Source organism: Rousettus aegyptiacus, unplaced genomic scaffold (assembly GCF_014176215.1).
Source record: "Rousettus aegyptiacus isolate mRouAeg1 unplaced genomic scaffold, mRouAeg1.p scaffold_m13_p_2, whole genome shotgun sequence".
In the NCBI taxonomy this organism is placed as follows: domain Eukaryota; kingdom Metazoa; phylum Chordata; class Mammalia; order Chiroptera; family Pteropodidae; genus Rousettus; species Rousettus aegyptiacus.
This window is the reverse complement of record NW_023416295.1, coordinates 43,313,385-43,340,099: the sequence shown is the minus strand read 5'-3', so window position 1 is coordinate 43,340,099 and position 26,715 is coordinate 43,313,385. Positions and strand designations below refer to the sequence as shown.

General features: G+C 39.2%; 1 protein-coding gene across 3 annotated transcripts in view; it reads right to left on the bottom strand.

Annotated features, from left to right (window-relative positions):
* Nucleotides 1-2,801: 2,801 nt before the first annotated feature.
* The window catches only part of PDE11A (phosphodiesterase 11A), a 312,968-nt gene continuing 289,054 nt past the window's right edge, over nt 2,802-26,715 (bottom strand). For all 3 annotated transcript variants that reach the window (XM_016152597.2, XM_016152596.2, XM_036236781.1), the window contains one exon: nt 2,802-6,760. In XM_016152597.2, the coding sequence (XP_016008083.2) occupies nt 6,605-6,760 (156 nt within the window). In that variant the 3' untranslated portion in view covers nt 2,802-6,604. The remainder of the gene's footprint in view (nt 6,761-26,715) is intronic.

The window sequence follows — 26,715 nt, the reverse complement described above, 5'->3', positions numbered from 1 at the left end:
GGTTCTTAACATGCTTGTGTTTCCACTTGCCAAAAATGTGAGATGATCGAATCCCATATTCTATTTGTATGTATAATCTGTCATTCTCTTTTAAAATTAGCTGGAAGTTATGTTTTCTTATTTATCTTGTAAATGTGACACATTTTCTTATTTATCCTGTAAATGTGACCCCTTTCTATTGGTAAACATTGGTAATTTATGATCACCTCAACAACCACAGCTGTGGTTAAACATCTTCCTTGATAAAGGAAAACCTGCAAAACCATTTTTCAATTGCTTTTTTTTCCCCTTTCATTCCAGGCCATTTTCTGCAGGATGGCCAGTTTTGGGAGGAGGGGGTGCTTAGTTACCTTGCTTCCTCGCCCCACTATCTCCCATCATAAACAGGGAAGAAAAGAGTAAATTAGTGCCAAATTGGTAATGTAGTTGACTGACTTTCAGCAGCATCTGTTCAATCTTTAAAACTTTTGGAAAGATTGTGTACCAAATCAGCGCTTGGGAACATTTATGCTCAGATGGTGAGACATTTAACCTCATTATGAACTCTCTTTTCCCTGGCAGTTTCAGTTTTATTAATATTTTAATTAGATTTTCTCCTTGGATATACCTTGTCTTTTATCAAGTAGTTTACATTTTGGGGCTTATGGTGTTATGATCTAAATTAACTTATAGGAAGAGCACAGTAGCATGTAGTTCATAAAAAAAATTAGCAGAGAAGGCACTGCTGTGGATTTTGGCATTTAAAAAAAAATCAACCAACCGTCCAAACAAAGAGCTCCTGTGGCCCCTGTGTTTATAAAGGGTACTTTCTGTACCAGAACAGGGTCCTGCTTTGCCTAACTTCCCTCATTAATCCTTACAACACTTCTGTGAATTAGGTGATTCTTATTGTTGGCCCCATTCAAAAAGCGGGACTGCAAAGCACAAAAAAGCTGGTGGTTGCTGCAGCCAGCACTCAGGTACTGGTGATTGCTTAAGCTGGCCAGTAGGGGCCACACTGTACCTCTTCCCTCTCTTCCCTTGGCACCTCCTCTCCAGTCGTTTGAATTGGCTTTGGATCATTTGCTGCAGTTTGTTCTAATAGAACAGGCACAATGGTGTAAGAATTTTAAAGTTTAAGCACCGAAGCCGTTGTGTAATTGTATGGCGTCATTGTGGCTGGTGGCCCTGCATTGATGCTTCCCCTGTGTAATTGCCCATGCAAATTTGAGTAATCTGTAAGGACACAGGAACCTGCATTTGGCTGCAGCCTCCTCTCCCTCTAGAAAAACTTGAATAATTTCAAGAACATTTTGTCATCTTTAAAATGCTCCACACAGGCAAACATCACAGATCAAGACAAGGTTAGTGGGCTAAAATGACAGGTAGAATTTAAATTGTTAGTGTATGGAAGCATGCTTGCCTCTTTCAGTCCTTAAATCACCCTTTTCAAGAGAAATAAAGATTATTTCAGAGTTAAACTTTAAGTATTTTATTAAAAACAAAGATATTTAGGTCTCTGAAAGCAGACTATTCAAAATAATGGATTAGTTGCTTATGAAATGGCTAAGCAGTATAATGTAGTAGTCTTACAATGAAACATCAGCCTGGGAAATCTACACAAAGAAAGTGACTTCAGACAACTCAATTTAAGACATAGTTCCCTTTTTGTGTATGTAAAACAATAATATTTAGGAAGCAAATCAGTAGGGGACCTTTTTTAGATTATTGTACATCAAAATGAACTGGCAAAAGCAATTTTCCTCAAAAGGAATGAGCCTCAACAAAACCTAGCCTTCTATTTCCACATTATGCTCTTTTTTTTAAATTCATCTAAATATGATTAAATTTAAATCTGAAGACAAAAAATGAGATTCTAACACACACACATATGCACACAGAAAACGAACATAAAGATAAATGATGGGACTTAAATAGCATTTTTTTTTCCACAGCAAATACTTCATTTACTTAATAACCATTTCTGTACCAGTGTATACATTCAGTGACATTGGTATAGACTACACAGATAAGCAGCTAATCTTTAGCATTGTTGAGAGACACGTCACATATACAAGAACATTTTAAATTAAAATATAAAAGACGTACAACCCGAAATTACTAGCTGTGGGAAAGGCAGTAACCCAATGCTAGGAGGGCATCAGGCATTGCTAAATCCGGGTGCTCATCATGAAATTCTCCAAACACACTTCATTTTATTTCTTCCAGCTATGTGTTTTATTCTATTATTGCTCACTTGTGAAACTTAGGAAATTTTGGCTTTCTTGTAGCCAGATTCAGTCTTTAAATTTCCTAATACGTTTGAGTTTTGGGAGTTCTTTACAGCACGTTGCAGAACAACATTTTCAGAGACCGTTATTCTGAAGCAGATAATGAAACTTCACTACAGTGGTGCTGCCATAGTTTTTAGGTTCCCAAACCAGGTTTTGTTCTGTTGCTTTAATGAACCCTTTTTGAGTTTTTCTTTTTTCCAGCTAAAACATTTTTATTTAGATTTCAATCTTCCCCTGATATCTCAGATATCGGTTCTACTTGAAAAGAATTGTTTCACACTATTACTGTATTTTACCTTTCTGCAATTCATTAAGAGTCAGCAAGAGAAATAAATTTTAAAATAATTGTACTGCAAAGTAAAATGGGCAGACTCTTTAATGAGCTAAAATAAGGGGATAAAGTATGAAAAATTTCAATACATGAGAAAAACAATGGAATTCCTATAACAATAATATCGTTATTACACTAACAAAAATTTAAAGATTATTTATAACTCAACATATATCTAACTATAAAATATCTGGAAATGTATGGACATCTCAGGTTTTAGAAAAAGAAAATACACATGCAATTTTAACTTCTTTTGACTCACTGTATAAAATTACTTCTAAATTTAATTGACTGCCATTTATGAGATATCTGTGATAAGAGATAATCTAAAATTGTCTTTTACAAGATAAAAGAGTATATTTTTAAAAAATTGTACTGATGACCATATCTTTCATGATTACTAGAGGCAGGCTCAGGCATATCTGTGGTAAGGTTTGTTTTTATATCTAACCCATATATATAACTTTTATTTTGTCCTATAAGAAGATGATTTTTTTTAGGTTTGTTCCTATTTTATTAGAGAAGAGTAAACAAGACAGTTATCTGGAAAAAAATTTTAAAGTTAAATACTGCTTGGTCCTTTGGTATGGAAATGAACTGAATAAAAGTCAGTGCTTTTATTTTACAGACGGAAAACCTGAGACCTGGAAAGTCCCAAGATAACAGGTTCAGCCAGTGGCCAAGCCAAGATGGAGCCCTAGTCCTACTGTGCACTGGATGGCGCCCTTTACAGTTTGCCAAGCTGTCCCTACTGCCCAGGATTGCCAGCTAAATTGAAGGGTATGCACATATTATCTAAGAAGAGAATAAATAACATCTCTGAAAAAAAAAAAATGTATCTCATGGAGAAAGTAGGATGAAGTCATTTCAACCATGAATGGCAAGACACCTGAGGAAGTAAACATCATCTGGGCAGTTGGAGGTTGTATAAGAAGGCTCACATTTTAAATGCCTTCCTCTAATTGGAAACCAACATTTATAATAAGGACTGAGAAACTTCCTCTTTCTCTGTTTTGGAAAAGCACACTATATGGCTAACTATACGTACCTCACATTCTTGAAAAATTATACATTATTTAAAAGGCATTAAAAATACCTCATATTCCCTCAAGAGTTCAACCTGTAACCCCCTGGATTGTTGGCACCAGGGAGGCTGCCACCCTCCTTTTCCACTGCTGTGGTCTCAGAGGAACAGATCCAACCCACAGCATTAGTCAGCAGTTTCTGAATTTTGACCCACGATAGGAAAGATATTTCGAGACAGGAAAAATAGATGGAGGCAATTACAAACAGCTGCTTGATTGATGGTTGACATTGTCAGGGCTCCACTGTATGGCAGATTGCAATGGTCTTGAACTCCCCTTGCTACCAGTGGATGTTGCTATTAGCAACCGTGCAGTGAAGCCAATAAAAAGGCAAGAAAATGAGAGGAAAACTCAACCTTAGTAGAAGCCGTAGGGTTTGTGCTATAAATTATGTTCCCTTTAGCAATATGCAGCATCAGTGTTCAGGGTAGCTGCCTGCAGTCTCCATTGGACTCTGGGTCTAGTTTTATCATAAAGCACATGCTTTAAAATTTTGCTCTAGATAGACTGGCATCCGTCTGTCTGAGCTATTTATTTATTCATTGTTAGGGAGGATAACAGATGTGGGTTCATCTCTGCCTCACATGGACTGATTTTCAATTCCCGTTTGTGATATAAACATGATGTGGCACAACAGATAGAAGCACCTGCAGGGCTCCAGAGCTTCGGATACGGATACGGGCCCAGGCTCTGTCCCTAACTCCACCCACCCCGTGTGGAAGAGACAGCCCAGCAGAAGCCATTTTCCTTTATAGCAGAGTGATTCAGAAAACTGGCTTAATAAAATCCATAAATCTGAACAACCTCCTCTTACCTGCTCTGCAGAGGCAATTTTTCCTGCACTCATTTTCTCCTCTAGTTTCTCCAGTCTTCTCTGCAGAGACGACTGCAAAAGGTAGCTAAGAATGTTATTTTTCAGGGCTCTGACTCCTTCCTTCTCTCTTTTGTCAAAACCTTCCCTGCTCAAGTATCTCTCTTTTCTAAGCAACTGATGACAGGATTCTGTACTCTCATCTTTTTGGTTAGAAGTGCCATTTTTCTTTGTTTGAATTGACTTTCGCCTTTCCCTAGGCAGTTCTCTTACCACCTGCCCTGGTCCTTAGCTTGTCTTTATTGGTCATCTTTTGCTTCTCCTCCCCCTCCCTCTCCTCTTCCCTCTCCTCCTTTTATCCACCTTTTCCTGGTTTTGATTTTCTTTTATTTTATTCTTGCCACATAGACTCTTCCAGATGAATACCTGCTCTTCCCTCACTTCCATTTTGGTACCTTAATTTATTCATTCTGTAGACATTTCCTGAATGTCTGCTGTGTGTCAGGAAAATAATGTTCTTTGTGGAACTTGGCCCCTATTTCTTTAGTATTCGAGTAATAATAACACACTGACCAGTGGCAACAAGAATGAAAAGATGGTTTGTAGATTTTAGACTTTTTAGAGCTGGAATGGGCTTCAAGGTTCATCTTGTCCAAGGATTTTCAAACTCCTCAGAGCCCTTTTATGGCCCACCATGTATGTAATGAAAGAAATGAAGATTTTCAGGGGTTCTGGATCCCCTAACCTGCTTCAAATGGAGGACGCAAGCTTTTAGATGTTTTATATATTGGGAATTCCTTGTAAGGTATATTTGAACAAAGAGTTCTAAGGTTAACATGTGTTTAAAAATAATTTCCTAGTGTATTCTCATTCGATGAATGAGGAGATAGGCTGTGGGAGGTCAGGTGACTTGTCCAAAGTCATCCAGCCAATCATGGCAAACCTAAGGTTATAAGTCTAGCTTCTAGTTAGTGTGCTTTGGATATGGCATACTCTATCCTCAGTCTTAGGTAAAATGGGGAGCAAAGTAGCTTTCTAGTCATTGCATCCACTTACTATAGTTTACTTTTACCCATAATAAACCTGGCTTTCAAGAGAATATTCATTCTCTCCCCAGGCCATTATTTCTTAACCTTTTAAGCATTATTTCTTACACTTAAGCAAAAATCTAAAACTGGGGACTCCTGCATTTGGCTGTAGGTTGGTACTGATAGTAACATTAAATTTTATTTTAAAAAATTACTAAGATAACTAAAGATAGTCAGCGATCATTCTCCATGGCTCTGTCATGTCCTACGAAGCGACTTACTGTTGGAAATGGTTCCTATGTGTCCATGTGTCACTTGTGGTGAATCCAGCTATAGAGTTCCTATCACCCTTGCTTTAATTAAAGTCTATTAATCTATTCCTTCTGGGAGTAGACTTGGTCTACGATGAAAGTCGAATTAAAAAACTGAAAAAGGGGACCACGGTCTCAATGCAGTGTTAATGAACCTTGGGTAAACACCAACCAGAGACATTTGCTGTATTTCTACAATGGCCCTTTTCAGGGGAACACTGTGAATGGTTGGTATTTGTAAAGATAATAGAGTTTATCTTTTAGGCAGGCAAGTCTAAAGGCTCTGAGCCATCATTAAGAAGCTTAGGATAAAAATAAAATACCTTACACACAAGGGCGGTCAGGAGAGGATGCAAAGGCAGGCATTGTTTGGCTTGTAACAAATCAAGGAGCCATATACAAAATGAAGCGGCATGAATGACGCCTTTATGGTTCCGTGTTGCCTTGGCTGAGAATGAGAAGGGCTGGCTGTCCTCAGGTCCTGGATCCGCAGTGGTCCTCTGCCCAATGCCTTGTCTCAGTTGCAGCCCATGTCTGTTCATCAGGGAAGTTGAGGGCCCTGGAGTGTCCCTGCCTCGCCTCTTCCTCTGTCCTTCCTGTGGTGCTCTCTGCTGACCACAGTTCAGGTGAAAGCCCAGGCATGCTTCCAGTGCATCTTTGAGACTTTACGTCTGTCTGAGCTTAAAGGAACAAAGAATGATGTAGCTGGACCAAAGCTAGGCCTTTAAGATGTAGTCATTTTGCAGCAGCAGCTGACCTGGAGGGTTAGTTACTGTCTGCCCCTGCCACCAGGAGGCTGGCAGAGGAGGGTGAGGCAGCTGAGACTAGCAGCCTTTTCCGATGCAGCTCTTCCCATTTACTTCTGTTCGCAGCCACCGAATCCACCATTGGCTTCAGTTTCGCATTGACCTTCACCAGTGCCTAAAATGAAACAATAAAAAGGTGAGAGAGAGATGAACTGGAGTCACTGACAAGATTTCCCAGCTTGTGAGAATGGAAACTAGCTGCAAGAAATGAAAGTGATGATTATTTTGATAATCATGAGCTTTTTACCAGAAGTAAATATGCATTTAATACCATTGTTTTATATTAATAAAGCCAATGTAGAAAATGAAAAAATAAGACAGGTGGCTGTGTACCGTTCAAGGGGGTGCCGGCCAATAAGATTACGATCCTGTTTTAAATCCACATCAAATAAGACGGGAAACAAAATATCCAGCTCACATATGTCTTACTAATATGAGTATTTTTGCCTGCCGTGGAGGCCTACAGATCTCCATAGACCATGAACTCAAATTTTTACAAAAATAAGCCTACCATTTGCTCCACCATAGGTGACTCTGGGTGGACTTACCTGAATAAGAAAGGTCAGGTAAAATCTTGAAACAAGAGGAGGTGCTCTTTTTTAAAACTGAGGACTGGGGAGCTGTGTCAAATGTACAGATCGCCATGAGAACTTGTATGGAAAGAGGCACGAGAAAAGAAAGAGTGTGGGAAATGGGATAGGGGTATAGGAGAGATGAGAGAAGAGGAAATGTAGGGTGTGGCCAGAGCGGACTGATCATGAGGCTAATGAAGCTCAGGATTCAAGGTCTCACAGGACACCCTTCTAAATATTTTCTTTTGTACTTAATTCGTGTGTGTGTGTGTGTGTGTGTGTGTGTGTGTGTGTGTGTTTAAAGTCCCCTATTCCCAAATGGTATAAACTTCTGGCTTCACAAAACTAGGATCACTCCTATAGTGGAACAAAGCAATGAATAAAACAAGGATGGTGGAGCTGTGAGGGTGTTAGTCCATGGAAAGGTGCTACGCTTCATGCATATGCCTTGGGTCAGTGTTCTGTGGCCATAGATTATACCCCTAGCCCCGTCTAGATACCTCGCAGGTGTGTCCATTCACCACAAAGGGAACAAAACCATTGCGATTTCAACACAGCTTCTGAAAAGCCTTCTCCAAGCATGACCTACGGCTAGGGGGAGGTCAAGAGCAAAGTCCTCCAACAGGAAGAATAGCTCTTCCAGCTGAGGATGGATTTCCCTAAGCATAACTGACTGCAAACCACCTCTTTATCCCCTCAATCTTTCATTTCAGGTAGCTACAGGGATACAAGTAAAATGCAACTAGATGTAAATTAAGTGGGAGTTGAAAAGCCCAGACATGATCGGGTATCTTCCTGGAGAGCAATGAGCATTCCAGTCTGGTTGAGGTGGAGTCCCTTCACATCGGTGTCCCTTAAACAGAGCATATTCTCTCCCTTATAAGTGGTATTTATCACACCAGGCAACAAGCAACAACATGTAATTTTAAATCAGATGTATTATTAGTTATGGCATATGAAAATAAAACAGCAACATAATAACTCAGTCAGTGATCAAAATCCCCTTTATTTGCATGAGAAAAATGCAGGTACCTGTTTCTGTTCAATGCACAGTGCTTTTATTTAGACAATAGTGTGAGGCAGGAAGAGATGCCATGGTTTTATTTAGTATAGTTTGGCACTGGCTCCTCTTCATTCTGATCAAGACTTTTAATTAAACTGACTACTATAATTCCTATGGAAATTAGTGTTTATGTTATTTTCCTGCTACAAAAGCATTTCTCTAGAACTTTTTTTTTTAATCCCAGGAGCACAAATTGAAATTTTTTTCTGCCTGAAATGTAATTAAAAACTCATTTGATTACTATATTTCTGGCTCTGTTTTACTTATTAAATTCCTGTAATCAGTTTTCTTTTATGAAGCTGCTGGGAAATGATCTCAAAAGCAACACATTTTTCTTTTCCTTGGCAGGTTCCTGAGTGTTTACTAAATTATATTCATAGCACCTGCCCATGATTCGAATTATTCCAACAATTTATTCTTTAAGCCATTTAAGTTTATTTGGCTTAGCCCCACAAAAGAGACTTCTTTCCTTTATCTAGCTCTTTATTCTCCCCCTTACTTCCTTCATGTTGAAAAAAACTTTTAGAGGGGTACATATTTCTCACAATTCCTTCTCTTTATATCATATTCTCCTCAAACACAGAATTGATATGATAGAATATTATTTCTCCTGTCAGGTGCTGTTTCTAGACAAAGATAGCAAAAATCCGATTCTGAAAAATTATTCTTGCATCCTGTGGTACGGCCATTCACGGTATTTAAACATATCCAGAGCCAGTGAACTCACTATCTCCCAGGGTGCGGTTTACTTTTTGTTCCAATTTTAAAATGTTGCTCCTTATACTGAGCTGAAATCTTTTAACACCAGAATCTACTCAGGCAGTGTAGGACTGATGACTCATGTGCTGCTCCAAGTGTGGGTTAGGGTAGATACTGACTTAACAACTCGACTTGGGATGTGCTGCTTACTATCCCTTGGGGCAGCTGTATGGGTATCATCGGGGCTCCCAAGCTCTCTCCAGCTTCCTCCTGCCCCATCACAGACAAGACCTTGGATACCTGCTCCACCAGGGACACAGCCTTGGGCATGCAGTCATCCAGGTGTCTGAGGACCCCCACTTCCTTCCTGATTCCATTCATACGCCATTGTTGAGTCCACACGTATTCCATACTTTGTGTGTTGAAAAAGTAAAAAGTCACATAGTTCAATGGATACAAAGGGTACAAAAGGTACAGTATAAAATTTCCCTTCACTCCCTGCCCCAGACCCCTAGATTCTTTCCCTAGAGGCAACTTATGGATCTTTCAAGAAACATTCTATTCACATGTAAGTAAGCATATATAAGTGTATATAGTGTATATATGTAGGTGTATATAATGTATGTGTATAATACATTATATATATGTATAAATGTACAATTAAGTTGATTCCCTTACCATTTTGGGTGTTTCTTTCAGAGAAGGAGTGAAAGCAAACCTTGTATAGCAACATCATTATGATGCTTGAGTGAGAACAAGTGTACTGTGTAGAAATTAGTATAAGGAATATATAGAGAGGAGAGGGACCAAATTCCAATTTTCCATTGCTACATCACTGAGTTTTTCTTCTACAGAGCTTAATCTGCTGCAAATCCCATCTACTATGGTTTTCCTCTTAAAAGTTGCAGTTTTCATTTGTAGAGGTTTGATTTGGGTCTTTTAAAAAAATATTTTCCATTCTATCTGCCATATGACCCTGCAATCTCTCTACTGGGTATTTACCCCAAAGACTTAAAAAATCATATCCATAAAGATATTTGCACACCAATGTTCATAGCAGCATTATTCACAGTGGCCAGGACATGGAAGCAACCGAAGTGTCCTATGTTAGATGACTGGCTAAAGAAGTTATGGTACATATATACAATGGAACATTACTTGGCCATAAGAAGAGATGAAATACTGCCATTTGTGACAACATGGATGGCTCTACTTTCTTGAACAGGTAAAATATAATAAATGTCTTGATATTTTCTCTATCAATTCTATAATTTGTATAATTTCTGCATCTTTATTGATTGATTTTTCTCAGTAGTATGGGTAAAATTTTTTGCTTCTTTGCATGCCTGGTAATTTTTTATTGGATATCAGACATTGGAAATTTTATATTGCTGGGTACTGACTTTTTTGTTTGTTTGTTTGTGTGCACATTTCTTGAAACATTTTTCAGTTTTGTTCTGGAATGAAGTTAAGTTACTTGGAAATAATTTGATCCTTTTCAGGCTCACTTTTGAGCTTTGCTAGGTGGGTCCAGAGTGGTCTTTAATCTAGGGCTAATTTGGGCCCCACTCCTGAGACAATAATTTTCTTACAACTAAACCTAGTATCTCACATATTTCAAGGTTTTTTCTTTAGTACTCTGGCTGGTGGGAGCATGTACTATTCCCCAGCTGTGTGAGCTCTGAGGATTCTTCTATTTGCTCCTTTTTGCCGGTTCTTCCCTCAGCCTCCAACGTTTCCTCACATGCGTGTGGTGAATAGCGCTGAAGACTCGAGGGGCCCTCCACAGCTCTTCGGAGCTCTCTCTTGAGCAACACTCTCTTCTCTTTCCTGGTACTCCTTCCTTGGAACTCTAACCTCCTTGGCCTCCCCACACTCTTGGCTCTGCCTCCTCAAGTCAGCGAGACCACTGGGCTCCGGCCAGGTTCCACATCTCTGTGCCGTGGCCTGGAAACTCTCTCCTGGTAGTAAGCTGGGACAATTGTAGGGCTCACTTCGTGTGTTTCTCAGGAATCACTGTATTGTACTGCCTGTTGTCCACTGTCTGAAAACTGCTTAATGGATTTTTCTTTCCCATCCACCCCACCCGTGCCCCCACCGTTACTCTATCATGCACAGCAGTGGAAGTGTCATTGGTTTTAAACAACTCTGTCTTGGGTACTATCCCAAGAGCTCCCAGGGAAAGTGGAAATAAGGCCTTTCTTCTTTGTATCTCCAGCTCATCTCACAGGGACCCTGGGAAATGACAGCCCCTCCCTCACTCCACCCAGAGTGGTGGCAGAAAGAAAAGGTACAGCAAGCATTGCTGCCAGAGGCAGAGTGTAGGGTCAGGGTGTTCTGACCTGCTACAAAATCCTGCTGTAAAAACAAACCCAGGATGACCCCCTTGGGAAACGAATATAGTATTCTCTCTTATTTCCATTATTCCTGAGACCTGTTTTAATCAGTTCACCCAGCTGCTAGGAGTCAGATTCTGGCCTTGCTTTCCCTCTGTCGCTGTGATCCACATTTGCTATCATCTGGCCCAGTGTGTGTGCTGATTAGTTGACTACAATCAATCCTTGGAATTCAACTGCTGGATAGGTGGGGCAGTTGTGGGAGGAGAGAGCAAACAAGAGAGAGCTGTGCTCTTAGAACAAGACTGAGAACTCCTTACAAGTCTTAGAACTACTCCCTTACTTTATTGTTAGAAGGGGGCATAGAAGAACCACACTAAATTAAAACCGGATTTGTCTTTGAACCCCAAAATATCCAACTATGTCACAAATACTTTTTAAAAATGTTGAGGAAATTGTGTGAGCTCACTATTCATTTTTTTTTTTTTTAATGCCAAAGAAAGATGGTTTTCACGTCCCATTGTTGCATTATATATTTCCAGAGTGCTGGCAAGAAGACTCAGTACCTTTTCCTTTCCCCCACCCCCCTTCCCCATCTGAAACTAAGAGATACAATGCATGGTAGAGAAGAAAGAATTTAAAGTATTTTTTTAATATTAATTTTTGATAAAATATAAACATAGATTTGGAGCTCATGTCAAATATTTCTTCAAGGCAATATTCCTGTGATGAAGATATGATCATCTTACTACTGCGATTATTTACTTTCCGAGCCCATTTGAGGGTTGATATTTGGACATAGAAAATCATTAGCGATGTGACCAGCTGGTATCATCTCTGCTCAGATCCTTAACAGGAGGGGCGAGAGAGCATGCAAGTGATGGAAGACCCTGAAATTCTCCTGAATTCACTTGACCAGCCAGTCTACATGTGCAAAGGGCATCCCTGAGAAACAAAGAATGCTTCTGCTTAAGGTATGTGACTTCATAGAGAAGTGGAGGATTCTGAGAGCAAATCTAAACTTTAATTTAGTAAACTATTGAATTGCTAATCCTTCCTGGTTCTCAATGGTTAAGATTATTCATGATTTAATCTGACATATTTCTGAATTTTACTTGCCAGGCTGCAATGATGCAGTTGGCTAAGAATTATAGTTGGCTTGCCAACCTTCTACTATTTCATCGTGCTGTTAAGGCCAGACAGTGAACTGATTTCCCCTTACTGAACTTGTCACCTTTCTCTAAACCTGCCTCTGCTCTCCGGTTTACTCTCTCAGGGAACTGAGAGGTCTCTGGTTCAGTCAGTCACTCATGATCTCTCCCTTTATCCCCACACCCAAACTATCACCAGGTCTTGTCAATCCTGCAAAGTCTACTGCCACTCTATAATCTGAGTTTAGACTACCATCATCTTCTCAATTGCTTTAAACTTGCTGCAGCCTCCTCACGGGGCAACCTGCCTTCTCCTGGCTCCCATCCTATCAACCCTCCACATTGTATCCTCCCTGGAGTGGTCAATCAAAATCACACATCCGAGTTTGCCACTCTCTACCTTGAACCTTTCAGTGGCCCCCATTTGATATGAATCTGCTGTAAGATCCTACTGAAAAGGGAGAATTGTAGTATTAAAAGAGAATGAAATCCAGAAATAAAACAAAAGAGGAAAAAAGCATAAAACCCAATGGAAAACTTGGGATGTGTTTCAAAAACTGAACTTTGAAACGCCCCAAATAATCCCATCAAGTTTTCTAGAAAACCTGAAATACACATCTTTCTATGCGTTTTAACATTTTCTTGAGTGACAAAAAAAAAAAAGTAAGTTAAACTCCACATGGTTTGGCAGGGGGGTAGCCAAGGTGTTAGTTACGCCATGTGAGAGCAGACGGAGCTGGCTGTGGGGTCCAGATGGGAAGCAGCAAACAGATTCCTCTTAAACCACACTCTTTCTCTCTCCAGTTCAATGGGCTTTGAAACTCAAGGTTGTGTAAAAATTAATTTGCATTAAATTGCTTAAGATAATGTATTAACTACCATACAATGCTTCCAGTAGTTTTTAAAACTTGATTTGAAAAAACAAATAATCAAACACTAATGGTGAACACAGAAGCAAACCAAGACTTATTTGGACAAATGTTTTTAGACATTGACATGAAAGAAACCAGGTTTAAAGTAAATCTTTAGTGTGTAATTGCTAAACTCAGAAAATTAATGATTGTTTACATATGTTACACGTATAACTGTGTCAGGCACTGTGCACTATTGGATTCTTCCCAGGCTAGAATGCAATGGAGTTAAAAGAGATCTAGTTTTATAACTTGTCTCCACTGGGAGCAGAGTCATTTACTCTACCAGGTCTGTGGTGTCTCTAACGGCAATTGCTAGTTTGCCATCTCAATATGCATTTTGGCCTTTTTTGAGCTTAAGAATGACCAGGGAGGTGTAAATAGAATTCATAAGGAAGAGCTTCTGAGAAAACTCTTAAATGAGAGTTTATTTAGCTGTGAGGTGCATCTTTTTGCTTTTATTACTATTTTTTTTCTTGCTGCTAAAATATTGATATGATAGCTGGAGCTACAGTGACCATTTTGTGACTATGAGGCAGCCCTGAGTATAAACAGGAGTGGGTCTCTGGTAGCTATGGAATCATCATATCAGCAGCCTAGAATTGATTTATCTGGATTATTTTTAGCAGAGAGAAAAAAGAATTTTTATTTTAAGTTATTTTGTCTTCAGATCTCTGTTACTAGTAGCTGTGAGCAATTTCTAATGGAGAGACTTTCTGTCTACCTGTGCAGGTGTTAGAGGATTTCCAAGCGTTTTGATACTTGAACAAAGTCCCTGCTTTTTTGGGGGTCGGGGGCAGTGGTTATAGGTAACTGTAGTAGACAGCAGAAGCTATACACTGTCCCTTTACCCTTCCTCTGGTAACAGACTCCATTCCATGTGTTCTGAGTAGGCACATAATTCAGGCCCGACAGGATGGAATGCTGCAGTGATTGGTGTAGCGATAGGGATGGAACCCAAGCTCAGGCAATCAGAACTCTTTTTAGGTTTTACCTGGAACTAGTGAAAACGAGCTTTTTTTCCCCCCTTTTGTGGGGGCGGGAGGGGGGCAGTGGTATGAATAATTCCTATAGTAAACATGTGACCTTAGAGCTGCCAAGACACGTAAGGAAATCCTGACTGGGCGAGGCCAAAACAACTTGGATGCAGGGAAAAAGGGACACATGTCTTATGGCAGCCTTTGAATCCCCTGGATCCAGCTGCATGCCACAAGCCAACTGCACCTCTAAGTTCCCCAGTTCCCTGAGCTAAAATTTTCCATTTCTGCTCAAACTAACTTGAATGAGTCTCTGCGCTCCAAATAATGAGTCTTTTGTTGTCGTCGCTTATTGTCTCTGTTACCCCAGGAATTACTTGAGATTGAAACCTCCACCGGACTTTGAACTGGTGGCTGGCATGAGGGAGCCTCATCTTCCGCAGCATAGACACTTGCTGCTAACACTCACTGGCCAGTCCTCTTTACCCAGTGAGGGTCGGGGAGCAGCTGGCAGTTCTCTCCCTTCCTTGAACCCCTAGAGTCTGCCAGACTCTTTAAAAGGTTTTAAAAGGTTGTTCATTCTTAGCCTGCCATATTGTGGGGACTCAGAAAATACTAATAGAAGATGCCAGTTCCTTCTGGTGGCAAAGGCAGCAGGCCTACAGAATTTTGGCTTCTAAGGAAGCAGGACTCAAAGGAATTGGGTGGCAGCATCCATTTGCCCTTTGCCTTGGACAAAGTGAACTCAGCAGAAAGGAAAAACAGTGACTAGATGTTATTTTCCCCTTAGTGAGAGTTCAGTATTATTCCACGTTTATCGTATTGGGTGAGATGATTTTTCCAGTTGTGAAAACTATTTTTGTACGTTTACGATATTTACTCTGTGAATCTGTTACTATCCAGCAGTAACAGGTAGGCTGTGTCAGATTTTTACAAATGCCAAAAAATATTGTCAGAACTTTGTTTGTTAGTGATATTTGAGATCTTAATATTTAAATAATGTGAGACGGGCACCCAAATAACAGTAAAGATGATAAAGCCACAGAGATAATGCTTGGTATGAGGGCAAGCAGGCTCATCAGAATCCACCACAAGAATAATTCAGATCTGTAATTGGAACCCTGAGGGCACAGTCTAGCCACATTATGACATCAGTGTTTGCAGTATCAATGCCTAATGTCCTGAAATTTAACTACAGTAGTAGTTAAGAGATAATTTTATTTCTAAGGTTTGAAGCAGATTAGTAGTGCTTGTAAAAGTGAAAATGCAACAAGGCTTTATAGTAATTTCCTCTCCCTCTTTTCTTTCCCTTTCTATTTCCTTCCTTACCTCTCAGGTTGCTTATTGAGCTTATTTTATTTATATGCTCAAGGGATTCCTTTGTGGAAAATGATATTTACAGATGACATTAACATTCTGAATTTATGAGGCCAGGATTTTAGTCTCCTTAGATTAATAGCATTGTTATTTCCATAATATAGGGCAAGAGTCTGAAACTCAAATGTCTACAGGGCCAGGCCAGTAAAGTTAATGAACGAAACAGGCTGCATTATACAGTTGGGAGTGGTGGAGTCTATGGCAAACTGGACATTTTACAGTTTTAAAAACAACATTCAACGGAATGAAACATGTCTGCAGGCCGAGTCTATTTTGTGGGCCGCTGTTTGCTCACTGTGATCGACAGCAAACACACCTTGCTAAAATGAACTAACTACTGAGTGTTGAATGTGTCCTGGGTTCCAGGTGCCATGCTAGGACCTCTCCATATGTGAGCAGATTAATCTCACCACAATGTTGTGAGATAGGTATTTTGGGCCCTGTTTTGACAGATGAGGAGCCTGAGATTGGAGAAATTAAGTTAAAAGAGCCATAGTTTACATGGTTCAGTGTACCGTGGAGCCGGAATGTCAGTGCAGGCCTGTCTGAGTACAAAGCCCATGGTGTCCTCACACAAGGGGTCTCAGCCGGGACGTTGACAATGACAGGTGTCTCACATCTAACTGCAGTGTCAGGATAGCGGAGCAACTCTTTGTTCCAGTGTCCATGACACTGTTTAAGACAAATTCACAGGAAGGAAGTGACCTTTCTGAGGAATGAAGGAACACCACCTCCCAAAAATTAAGTGTAGACAGTGAATCTTTTATTTGTGACTCATCTACTCTATCCTGCCGTGGGAAAATAAAACAAGGGTTTTAGGTAGTAAATAACAGGCAGACCTAAAGACAGCTCATGTAGACGGGAGCAAAGAGAATCATCTCTTCTGTTATAATGGGCCCCCTCCAGGATACTGTCATAGGTTATCCTGTTGGTTGGGTTTTCAGAGCAGATTTGTACCTAATCAATCATGCTCACTGTGTAGGCAACATCTGACTTGGAAGGAATGGCTGCTGACCCAGAAGCCACCGCCTTTGATGAATGGGGCTTCATATAACAGGCGGTTGGAACATGTAACTAAAACACAGCCACATGGTAACAAGCCACTTCTCCACACACCAGAATGTTTTCTGGTAAAACTATGAACCTGAGATTTTATAGAAGTATATAAAATCTATTATTTTTGCAAAGTTCAATGTGTAAAACAGACCATATCTAAATTTTAGTTTATTGAGCTGCACGAATTCATTCACTACTTCTGTGCCTTGAGTTATTGGGTTCTCCATACATAATGGATAGCAGAGGGTTGTATGAATATGCAATTGCAATGTCCTTGGTGTGAATGGTGTTCTGAGTAAGGTGCTCTGGGATCTCTAAGAATGGATTCTAGAATACTCTGTTAGCATTTGCTCTTCTGTTAGCATTTGCTCTTCTATTTTTTAACTTAAACAATCATGCCTCAGTATCCATGGGGGGTTGGTTCCAGGACCCCTACAGGTACCAACATCCAGGGATGTTCAAGTCCCTTATATAAAATGTCATAGTATTTGCATATAACCTATGCACAGCCTCCCGTATACTTTAAAGCATCTCTAGGTGACTTTTAATACCTAATAATAAAGTGTGATATGTAAATAGTTGTTGTATTGTATTGCTTAGCGAATAATGGCAGGAAAAAACAGTCCATATACGTTCAGTACAGACCAAAAGATTATAGGCTTAAGTACATAGTACATGTCAGGAACAATAAATATTTTTTTTGTTTTTGATCCAGGTTGGTTAAATCTGCAAATGTAAAACCTGTGGATAAAGATGGCCAACTGTATTTGAGAGTTCCAAAAGAGTCAAAAGACTAATTATTCATACCAATGAACTGCATAGTTAGTACTGTAAAAATCAATGATTACTAAGTATTTCTTGCGAGAGTTTAAAGATGCTCTTTATGCCCAGCACCAAACAGTGCCCAGATTTGAGACAGGCAGAAGCCATCAAAGCTTCTGTCTCAGACCTACAGAGGACTAGAGACCTAAATCATCCATGAGAAATGCTCTGTCTTTAGGTAGAGATCCTTGCAGACAAAATTTTTAAATTATTTTAGTGGTTTCTCTCCATATAGTAAGAGAATCTCCCCCCGCCCCCTCCCCATAATTTTACAATATAATAAGGAAAGGGAGATTTTGGAGAGGAAGAAAAGAGAAAATTATTTTACATGTACCACTGAGCGTATTAGGAGGATGTTGTAGCATTAGCTGGCCTTCTCTTTGTCCATATAAAGGAGCCAATCTATCTACTTTAGGACCTGTTTTTAGAGTTTATTATTGTAGCTTTTCTCTAATTACATTGCTAACTCCTTAAAAGACTAAGACATGGAAAAAGTTTACATGTGTGGGGACAGCAGGACCACTATCCTGAATATTTTTTAACACATTTTTGAAGTGCAATTTAAGGAAGGGATCATTGGAATTTTACAAATGAAACTTCTTAAGGAGCAACATTTTCTGTCTATTCAATGTTGGAAAGCTTAATATTAATTTAATTTTCAAACACTGGCCATTTAAAATTAATTAAGCATCCCAATAAAAAAAGCATGCTGGATTTGTTTTTGAACTAAATTCTAAGGCTTATATGGAAAACTAAACAAAAATACCCATAAAATACTGAAAGAGTAATGGGGAGGGTACAATTAGGCTTATCATTAAAATATATTATAAAGCAATATTAATTAACATAGTATGACTAGGCAGACAGATCAACAGAATAGAATAAAAAGAGTAAAAATAGAATTAAATTGAAGGGAATTTAGTATATGATGAAGGTGACTTTTTAAATCGTAAGGAAAAAGATTAGTCAAAAACTAATGAGAAAACTGGGTAGCAATCTGAAAAACTAAAGTTGGAATCTGACCTCACACTTTACATCCAACAAAATAAAGCAAAGCCAGATAAATAACAGATTTAAATATTTAAAAAAAAAATGAAACCATACAATACAAAAAGAAGTTCTGAGAATTTTAAAACTTTTATAATTTTGGAATGGGAAAGTAATTCTATGACATAAAATCCAGAAGCTGTAAAAGGATTCATGAATTTTACTATATAAAAATCAACATATTTTTGTATAGCATAAACAAAATGAAAAGACAAATGGCAACTTGGAAAAATATCTGCCATATGTTCTACAGATGGAGGTTTATTTCTTTACTATATAGTGATCTCCTACAAATCAGTAAGGGAAGACCACCAGCCCAACAGATAAAAAATGGATAAAAATGTGAAGAGTTTATAGAAAAAAATACAAATGACTCCTAAGTAAATAAATCTATACTAAAAATATGGTCGGACTCATTCATGATATGGAAAATACAAGTTAAAATTACAAAGAGATAGATTTTGCACCTATCCTATTGGCAAAATTCAAGAAGTTTGATAACGCATTGTGGTAGTAAGGGTGTGAAGAAAGAGGCAGCTCAGACATTGCTGGTGGGAACAGAAATTGGTTTAAACTCCACGGAGGGAAAATTGGCATCTATCAAAATTTCAAATGCCCATAGCCAAATGCCCAGTAATCCTACTTCTGGGTGGTTATCCTACAAATAAAATGTAAAGATGATGCATTTATAAGAATATTTATTGCACACTGTTTACGATAACAAAGTATTAGAAACAACATCAGTGTCTGTAAATAAGTAATCAATTATTAGTTAAATAATTTATTTTTCATCTATGAAATCTAACACCTGCAGCTATCAAAAAGAATGCATCAGCTGCTATATGAACACTGTAAAGGAATGATCTCACAAATATATTAAGTGTAAAAAAACAAGGTATGGAGTGAGATATACTCATATGATACATACATAAATACACATGTATACACATTTACATGTATCTGTATGTATACATACATATGTACATACACTTGTATATATGTATATGAACATAGTGTGTGCATAAATACATAAATATACTCTATAAAACAAAGTGTGTAAACATTATGTATAAAAACTGTAAAAACACCGTATTAATGCTTTTATGTAGACTATCTTTAGACATATACATAAGAAATCAGTTAATAGTGGCTGTCCCGAGGGAGAGGAACTGAGCGCCTGGGGGACACTTTTCTCTAATACTTTTGTGCCTTTTGTACCTTTGAATTCTGTTCACTGGGTGTGTATAAACTATTTAACGATAAAATATTTTATTGAAAAGTTTAACGTGAACTTTTTGATAAAGGAACTAGCAATCTTTGATCATGTGTCAGAATTATCAAATAACAAGTCATCTGATTGCCGATAGTTAAATAAGGCTTATAAGTTCAAGGGTAAAAAAGAGAAGTGGCTTATTTCATAAAGATCAAAATAATTGAGTGCTTCACCACCATAATTAAAAAATTATTTTAGTATCTTAATGTGTACAAACCCTTTCCCCACCCCATTCACTCTTCCACATCCCAAATAAGGGCTGACTACCTCATTGATCCTAAGCATTTCCTCTGAAAAGCGATCAATGTCCCCTGCCTGGCCATTAAATAGATTTTGAAAAACTCTTCAATCCGTATCAGTCTCATATCCTTATTTAGTTCCTCAAATTTGCCCTCAGCTGGGAATTGTGCAGGCAACTGTGATTCTGTTGTGTTCACCACTCATTTGAAGGGGCCCATCCATCATCATTTCTAGGCCTTTTCTGATGCAATGTAGCTTATTCTTTGTCTTTCTTAAAAACTGAATGGCTGTTAAATTATCCATTTATCTTCCTTCAGATTTTCTGTTCAGTTTCTCAGGCCCTCTCAGGGCTGTCTTTTCTACCTTGTTTGCTGACTTTTCATTCCATTTCCCCTATTCTCGGAGGCATCTTGGTTCACCATGCTGTCCTTCAAAACAAACTCCCTGGCTCAGTCCGCCCTCTGTTTGTCTGAAATCTGTATCGCCACTAATGTTGATTTCCTTTTCAAAATCTGTCCCTTCAGGATAGCTTTGAAAACTGTGTTTCAAATTTTATACATAGATGCCAGGGTGTATTGGGACAAACCCTGAAATAAAAGTCAAAAGTCTTGGTTCTAAACTTAGTTTTGCCACTATCAAGTTGGGTCACAAGTGACCTTTCAGGGTTTTGCTTCCTCACATACAGATGAGTTGCCAGTTCACTTCCAGTTAAACATTTTAGTGTTATGATAGCACGTTGCCTCTGTTTAAGGTGACTCAATAAGAACATGAGATTTATATGATGCTAATGCTTGCACACACATTATCTCAGGTGGCATTTAGGTCATACTGGGTAGGATCCCAGATGTGAAGGCAGAAAGAATCTAAGTTCTGTTACTTAATATTTGTGTACTTGGAAACTCTCCAGCCTCAGTTTTCACATCTGAAAAGGGGGATAATAATAGTTAAGTTGATATTGCTAAGAGAAAAAATTAAATCAGATAGTGCTGGAAAGTCATTCTGATGCCTGCCGCATAGTAAGTGCTTAAGAAACACTGTTGTGTATTGTAGCAAGACCGGTGGTTTGGCTGTTTTTATCCAAATTAAAACAGAGGCTGCTGAAACTTAGAGGGCATATTAATGATGATAACAATAATAATGACTCGCAGGTGTGGAGGGCTTTAACGTGTCCCCCTTCATTCAGACGATTGGGAAGGCTGTTATTAACTATCATCGATTCCACTTGCTCCAAGAAGGAAGTCCCTTTGTAAGGCCAGAGACCTTAGAAAAGTAGCAGAGTGGAGCTGCTCTCAGTCAAACCTACAAGCCAGTGGTGCTCGCTATGAAAAGAAAGCTGAGGATGATGAGCTCAAGGTTTTATGAGAGCGGAGGGCAGATTTGAAAGAGGAGGGACACTTACAGCCCTTACTGCCTCATCTTAGGTCTCTTTTCTCTTTTCCTCTGACTCTTCTCTATATCTCCGTTTCTCTATCTTTTCTTGTTTAGCCTTTTCAGCTCTTCAGACCGTCTACAGCACTAGGATCATAGATGAGATATTAAGTCAAGGGCATAGAGAATAATTCTTGCTTTTCTGCTATTTTATGGTTCTGTAGTTTAGGCCTCCCTTTGCTTGTAGCGGGGCACTGGTCACATGCTGAAACTCTCCTTATTTCACTGGGGTGAATCCTAGCAGCAACTATAACCTCGCTAGTTTCTCAGCTGTGAAATAAAGACAGAAATGCTAACACCTGCCACAGGGCAGCTCAGGAATGGGAGGATATTTCGGGGGTACAAGACGGGGAGGGAACACAAAATCTTCCTAGTAGCAATAGGGTAGCCCACTCCTTCCTGCTTCTGTCACGCTCACACCCTGACTGTGTTGCTGAGGCAGAGCCGCGGGCTCTCCCAGCAGCTGGGTAACAACTGACCCGTGGCTGCTCCAGCTTCGATGAGGGTGGAGATTTAGTGTGGCTGAGTAACAGAGACAATGAATGCAGATAAGCATTAAGTGCTAATAAGGGAAAATGCAAAGGCTTCCAAGAGGCTGGAATATCTATCTCCTGGGGGCAAGGAGAAGTTTTACAGGAGCTTGACATCTGAGCAGATTCCTAAAGTAAGAGTAGGATTTGCTGGGGGAGAGAGGGAAAGGTAGGCCTGGCAGAGAGAGCTTGTGAGCAAAGGCAGCGAGGGTGTGGAACATTAGTGGGGCAGCAAGTTGGGAAACAAGGAGTGGCCAGTTATGCCAAGAGTGGACTGTACAAAGAAAGGAGGGTGGGGAGGTAAGCATGGAAGGTCGACTGTACCAACTTAGATTTTTTTCCCTCCAGTAATGGGGAAGGAGGGTCTGAAGGATCCACAATCAGATTCACTTCTGAAAGATAATTCTAGTGTTAGGGTGGATGCTGGGATTGAGGGGTGAAACTGGGGAGGGGCCGCTGAGCACGACCAGGGTCTGAGTGGAGGCAGCTCACGGTAGAGACAGAGTCAGAAAAGCCCTTCTATAGGGGACCCAGAGGAGTGAGAAAAATCATAAAATGGAGACAAAAATAGAGAAAAAAACAAAAACAAAACAGGCATTCGGTCTTATTTTATATTTCTCATCTTTTTGATGCTAGAGGTTTTTTTGAGGTTGTCTTTGTGTTTTTTGCTTTTACTGTGCATCTAAATTCCTCTTTCCTTTATGTTTTTTGACTTGCTTCCATTCCTTTATATTGTAGGCTTTCCTCAAACTACCGTGGCCCTTATCTGTTTGCACATTTTTAGTGCAGGCACTGAAAGACTTATTCAAGGTAGTGTATAAGGAGAGAGAGGAAGTGGGAGATGCTGTGATTTTGACTGGTGGACTTCATTTTAAGGGCATCCTGCAGGGAGTTCACTCTTTTATTGAGAAGATCCCAAGTGCAAGTGTTTTCTATGAGGTTGTTCTGTTTTCCTAGCTCGAAAGCCCACTTTTCTGCTTCTGCGGGTAACAGGCTACTGGCGTCCTAGGTATAGAGTAGGAGAGTATCTGGGGATCGAGCCAGTCCACAGGCTTTTAATTTCGGCCATGAGTTCTCAAAATTAGTGTCCAAGAGACGAGTGCTCTGGTTTCCTCACTTGGCCCTGGCTACAGAGGCTGCTTGGCTGCTTGGGTTGTAGGAGATTCCTGACTTCTAACCTTTCCTCTTGTCTCCAGGCCCATGCCTCAACCTCAGTGTCATAGATCGAATTGCGTCCCAAAAGATAATGTTACAAGTCCTAAGCTCCAGTAACTGAGAATGTTATCTTATTTGGAAATAGGGTCTTTGCAGATGTAATCATGTTAAGATGCAGTCATATTAGATTAGAGAGTGCTTTAAATCCAAAGGCTAGTGTTCTTATAAGAAGTCCACGTGAAGGCATAGGGACACGTCAAGATCGAGGCAGAAACTGGAGTGATGCATCTATAAGTTAAGGAATGCCAAGGATTCTGGCAAACATCAGAAGCTAGGAGAGAAGCATGGAACAGATTCTCACTCAGAGCCTCCAGAAGGAACCACACCTGCATTTCAGACTTCTAGCCTCCAGAACTCTGAGAGAAAGATTTCTGTTGTTTTAAGCCATTCTGTACTTTGTTAGGCAGCGCTAGGAAATGAATACACCTCTTCTGCGCTTTGCTTGGCCCCTCTAAGTCCTGAGCCCCTCAGGAGTTCCTTCTGAAAGACAAAGCAGCTCGCTTCTCGTTGGCATCCTCTCCTGCACACATTCTGGGAAGTTACTTCCTTTACACATTCCAGTATTTGAGCATATCTTATCTCCTCTCCCATTCTGTTGTCCTTGAGAGCTCGTATCTATTTCTTTAAAGAAATGCAACTTCATTATTTCTAATCACACTTAATAGTATTAATAGGTCAATAAAATATTGACCAAAGGTGTTTGCTTCAGAATTATTAGCAAAAATTAAAAAATAAAAAAATTAAAACGACTGAATATATGATGACAAGCCAACTGATAGGAATACTAGACTGCTGTTTCAAAGGGAAATATGTAAATTATATTAGGAATATGGAAACATGTTATGAACTTTGTGGAATACATTGGTGTACCTGGGTAAAAACGTGTTTGCATGTGATAATAGCATGAAGGGGCACCACAGGTTAAGAGAATGTGAGGTCCTAATTTCTCCTTGAGTTAGCTCTCGATGATTCAAGTATTCTCTGAGGCGACATCTGTTTTCTCTAATGTGGCCTCGTTTCCCCTGAGCCTGTACCAGCACAGTTGTTAACATCTTTATTTCTGCTAATAGTCTGTTCAAGGCATCTAGGCTTTTCCTATCATGCTCGTCAAAATTCTTCCGACTTCTTCCCGTTGCTCAAGAAAGTCTGTATCTTTTTTTAAATTCCCCTATTATATTGATAGATTTCTTGGTAGAATGACGAGATAAACTAGAGAAGTCCACCCACCATGTTTTATTGGCAACATCTTTACAGGTGAAAGTGTTAGATCAAGGACAACTTGACGTAAAACGTTCCTGAGAAAGTTTTCTGTAGTAACCAGCTAAACAGAGTCTATTAGCTCAGTCAGTCCCCTAGGAATTGCTCTCCCAGAATCTCTATTCTGGTTCCTGTATCTTTCCCCCACAAGAATTTTTAGTTTTATTTTGTAAATGGTAAGTTTGCCAAGGAAGAGCACTGTTGGACAAAATGGAACAGACTTTCACTTACGTAGGGGAGTACAGTGGGAAAAAGCAGCAGAGTAAGACTGAGAGGACTCGGCTTTGAAATTCTGGCTCTCCCATGTATTATGGCTTCACTCTGATTAAGTCCATTAGTTTCTTTAGGTTTCAGTTTACTCGTATGTAAAACTTAGACCATTTGACATTACAGGATCCAGAATGAAGTATTTTCCTACTTCACAGTGTTAGGGTCAAATTTAATTGTGTATGTAAAACTACCCTATAAACTTTAAAATTTAAGCCCTTATCCAGTGGCCAACATAGTCGGTATTCATTAAATGTCTGCTTACTGGAAAAATATGCATAAGGATACCCTTGTATCTGTAGGGCTGCCATATTGGTGTTGCATGAGGTGGAGAGCCTGGCTTTCCCTGGTAACACTGCCGCTTAGCAGCCGCTTGCTAAAAGGAGGCAATGTGACTAGAGTGATTCATTTACTATTTTTATAGCTGCAGTTCAGATAATTAAATACAAGTGTTAATAGCTGAGGATTCAGATCACACCTCCTTGAATTCTCTTAGAAAACATTTAGAATTGTACAGAAGATTGTTTAGCAATGACATAATAAGAATGCTTTGTTTATCTCATGTTTCAATTCCCAGGAGCTCAAACAATGCTGATCCGCCCCCACCACCCCCACCCCAATTAAATTAGAGTACAGAAATTTTGAAGAGGCACTTAAAGCGCAAAAAACAATCTTTAAAAGAGGACTCGATTCATTTCCTGGTTTAAAAAATTGCAATTTTCCTTCTCTATCTCCCTTTCTCACTCCCTTCCTCCTTTTTTCTTCTGAAAAAAGTCAAAGAAGAGAGTGTCACGAAGAAGAGGTAAATGAGCTTTTAAATATGCTTTCTAGAGGAACTGGAGAGTAACTTAAGTAAAGATAATATCCCAAGTCTTGTATGGGCTTGGAGTTGAGTGATTTCTAGCTTCATGATTCCAAAGCAGAAATACTTTTAAAAAGAGTTATTTATGCCTGTCATCTGGATAAGGAGAAGAACTTGTCTTAAATTTAACCTTCAAAAGCCTTATTAAGGAGTAGACTATCATTTTTTCACCGGTTTCCAGCATTTTAATTTGGATTCCCGGTGGCAGTTTTGAGCTCATAAAATGCATATGAATAGTAGAAATGGATTAATGCTACTGTATAAAGAAGAGGTTTTGTTTTTTTACTTGCACGAAATAAAAACAATTAAAGTCCATTTTACTTATAATAAAACTGGTTGCTTTATCAAGTGAAACTTATTTTTTGGAGGTAGAAAATCCACTACAAAATTAAACATCACGACAGGTCAGATATGAGCTTTGAGCTTTCGCCCAGGGCGTGAGATGCCTTTGTCTGCCACATGTCACACACAATGTGTGAAATGACGTGAACTTCAGTGCTCCTCTCTCGCGAGCCCTTCCTGCTATTTGGCACTGCATACTACATAGCGCATTATTATTCGATGTTTGTATTCATAACTGTTAGGCACTGTAGCATCTGGAAAGTCTCCCAAGTCAAAGAAAGATTAATTTTAATCATGATAAACAGTGTGCTTTGTCGTATTATAATTTCTTGAAATCGTGTATACAATATACGATATAATTTCTTGAAATCTACGTATCTGTGCTAGCTCTCTCTATTAACTTGGATGTTAAAATAACCAGAAGACTACATTTTCTGGCAATGCTGAATGAAATAATTTCATGTATTTCCTGGTTGAAAAAGTCAAAGCCCTGAAAAACTCATGGCTATAAACTGGTCTTTTACGTTAGAATTAAGGGCCAATTCAACCATGATGAGAACTAAACCACTTTCTAAAAAGATATCATAGACCATATACTTCAGATTATGGGCAAGAATATAACAGCGTGTACTCTGATGAAGGGTT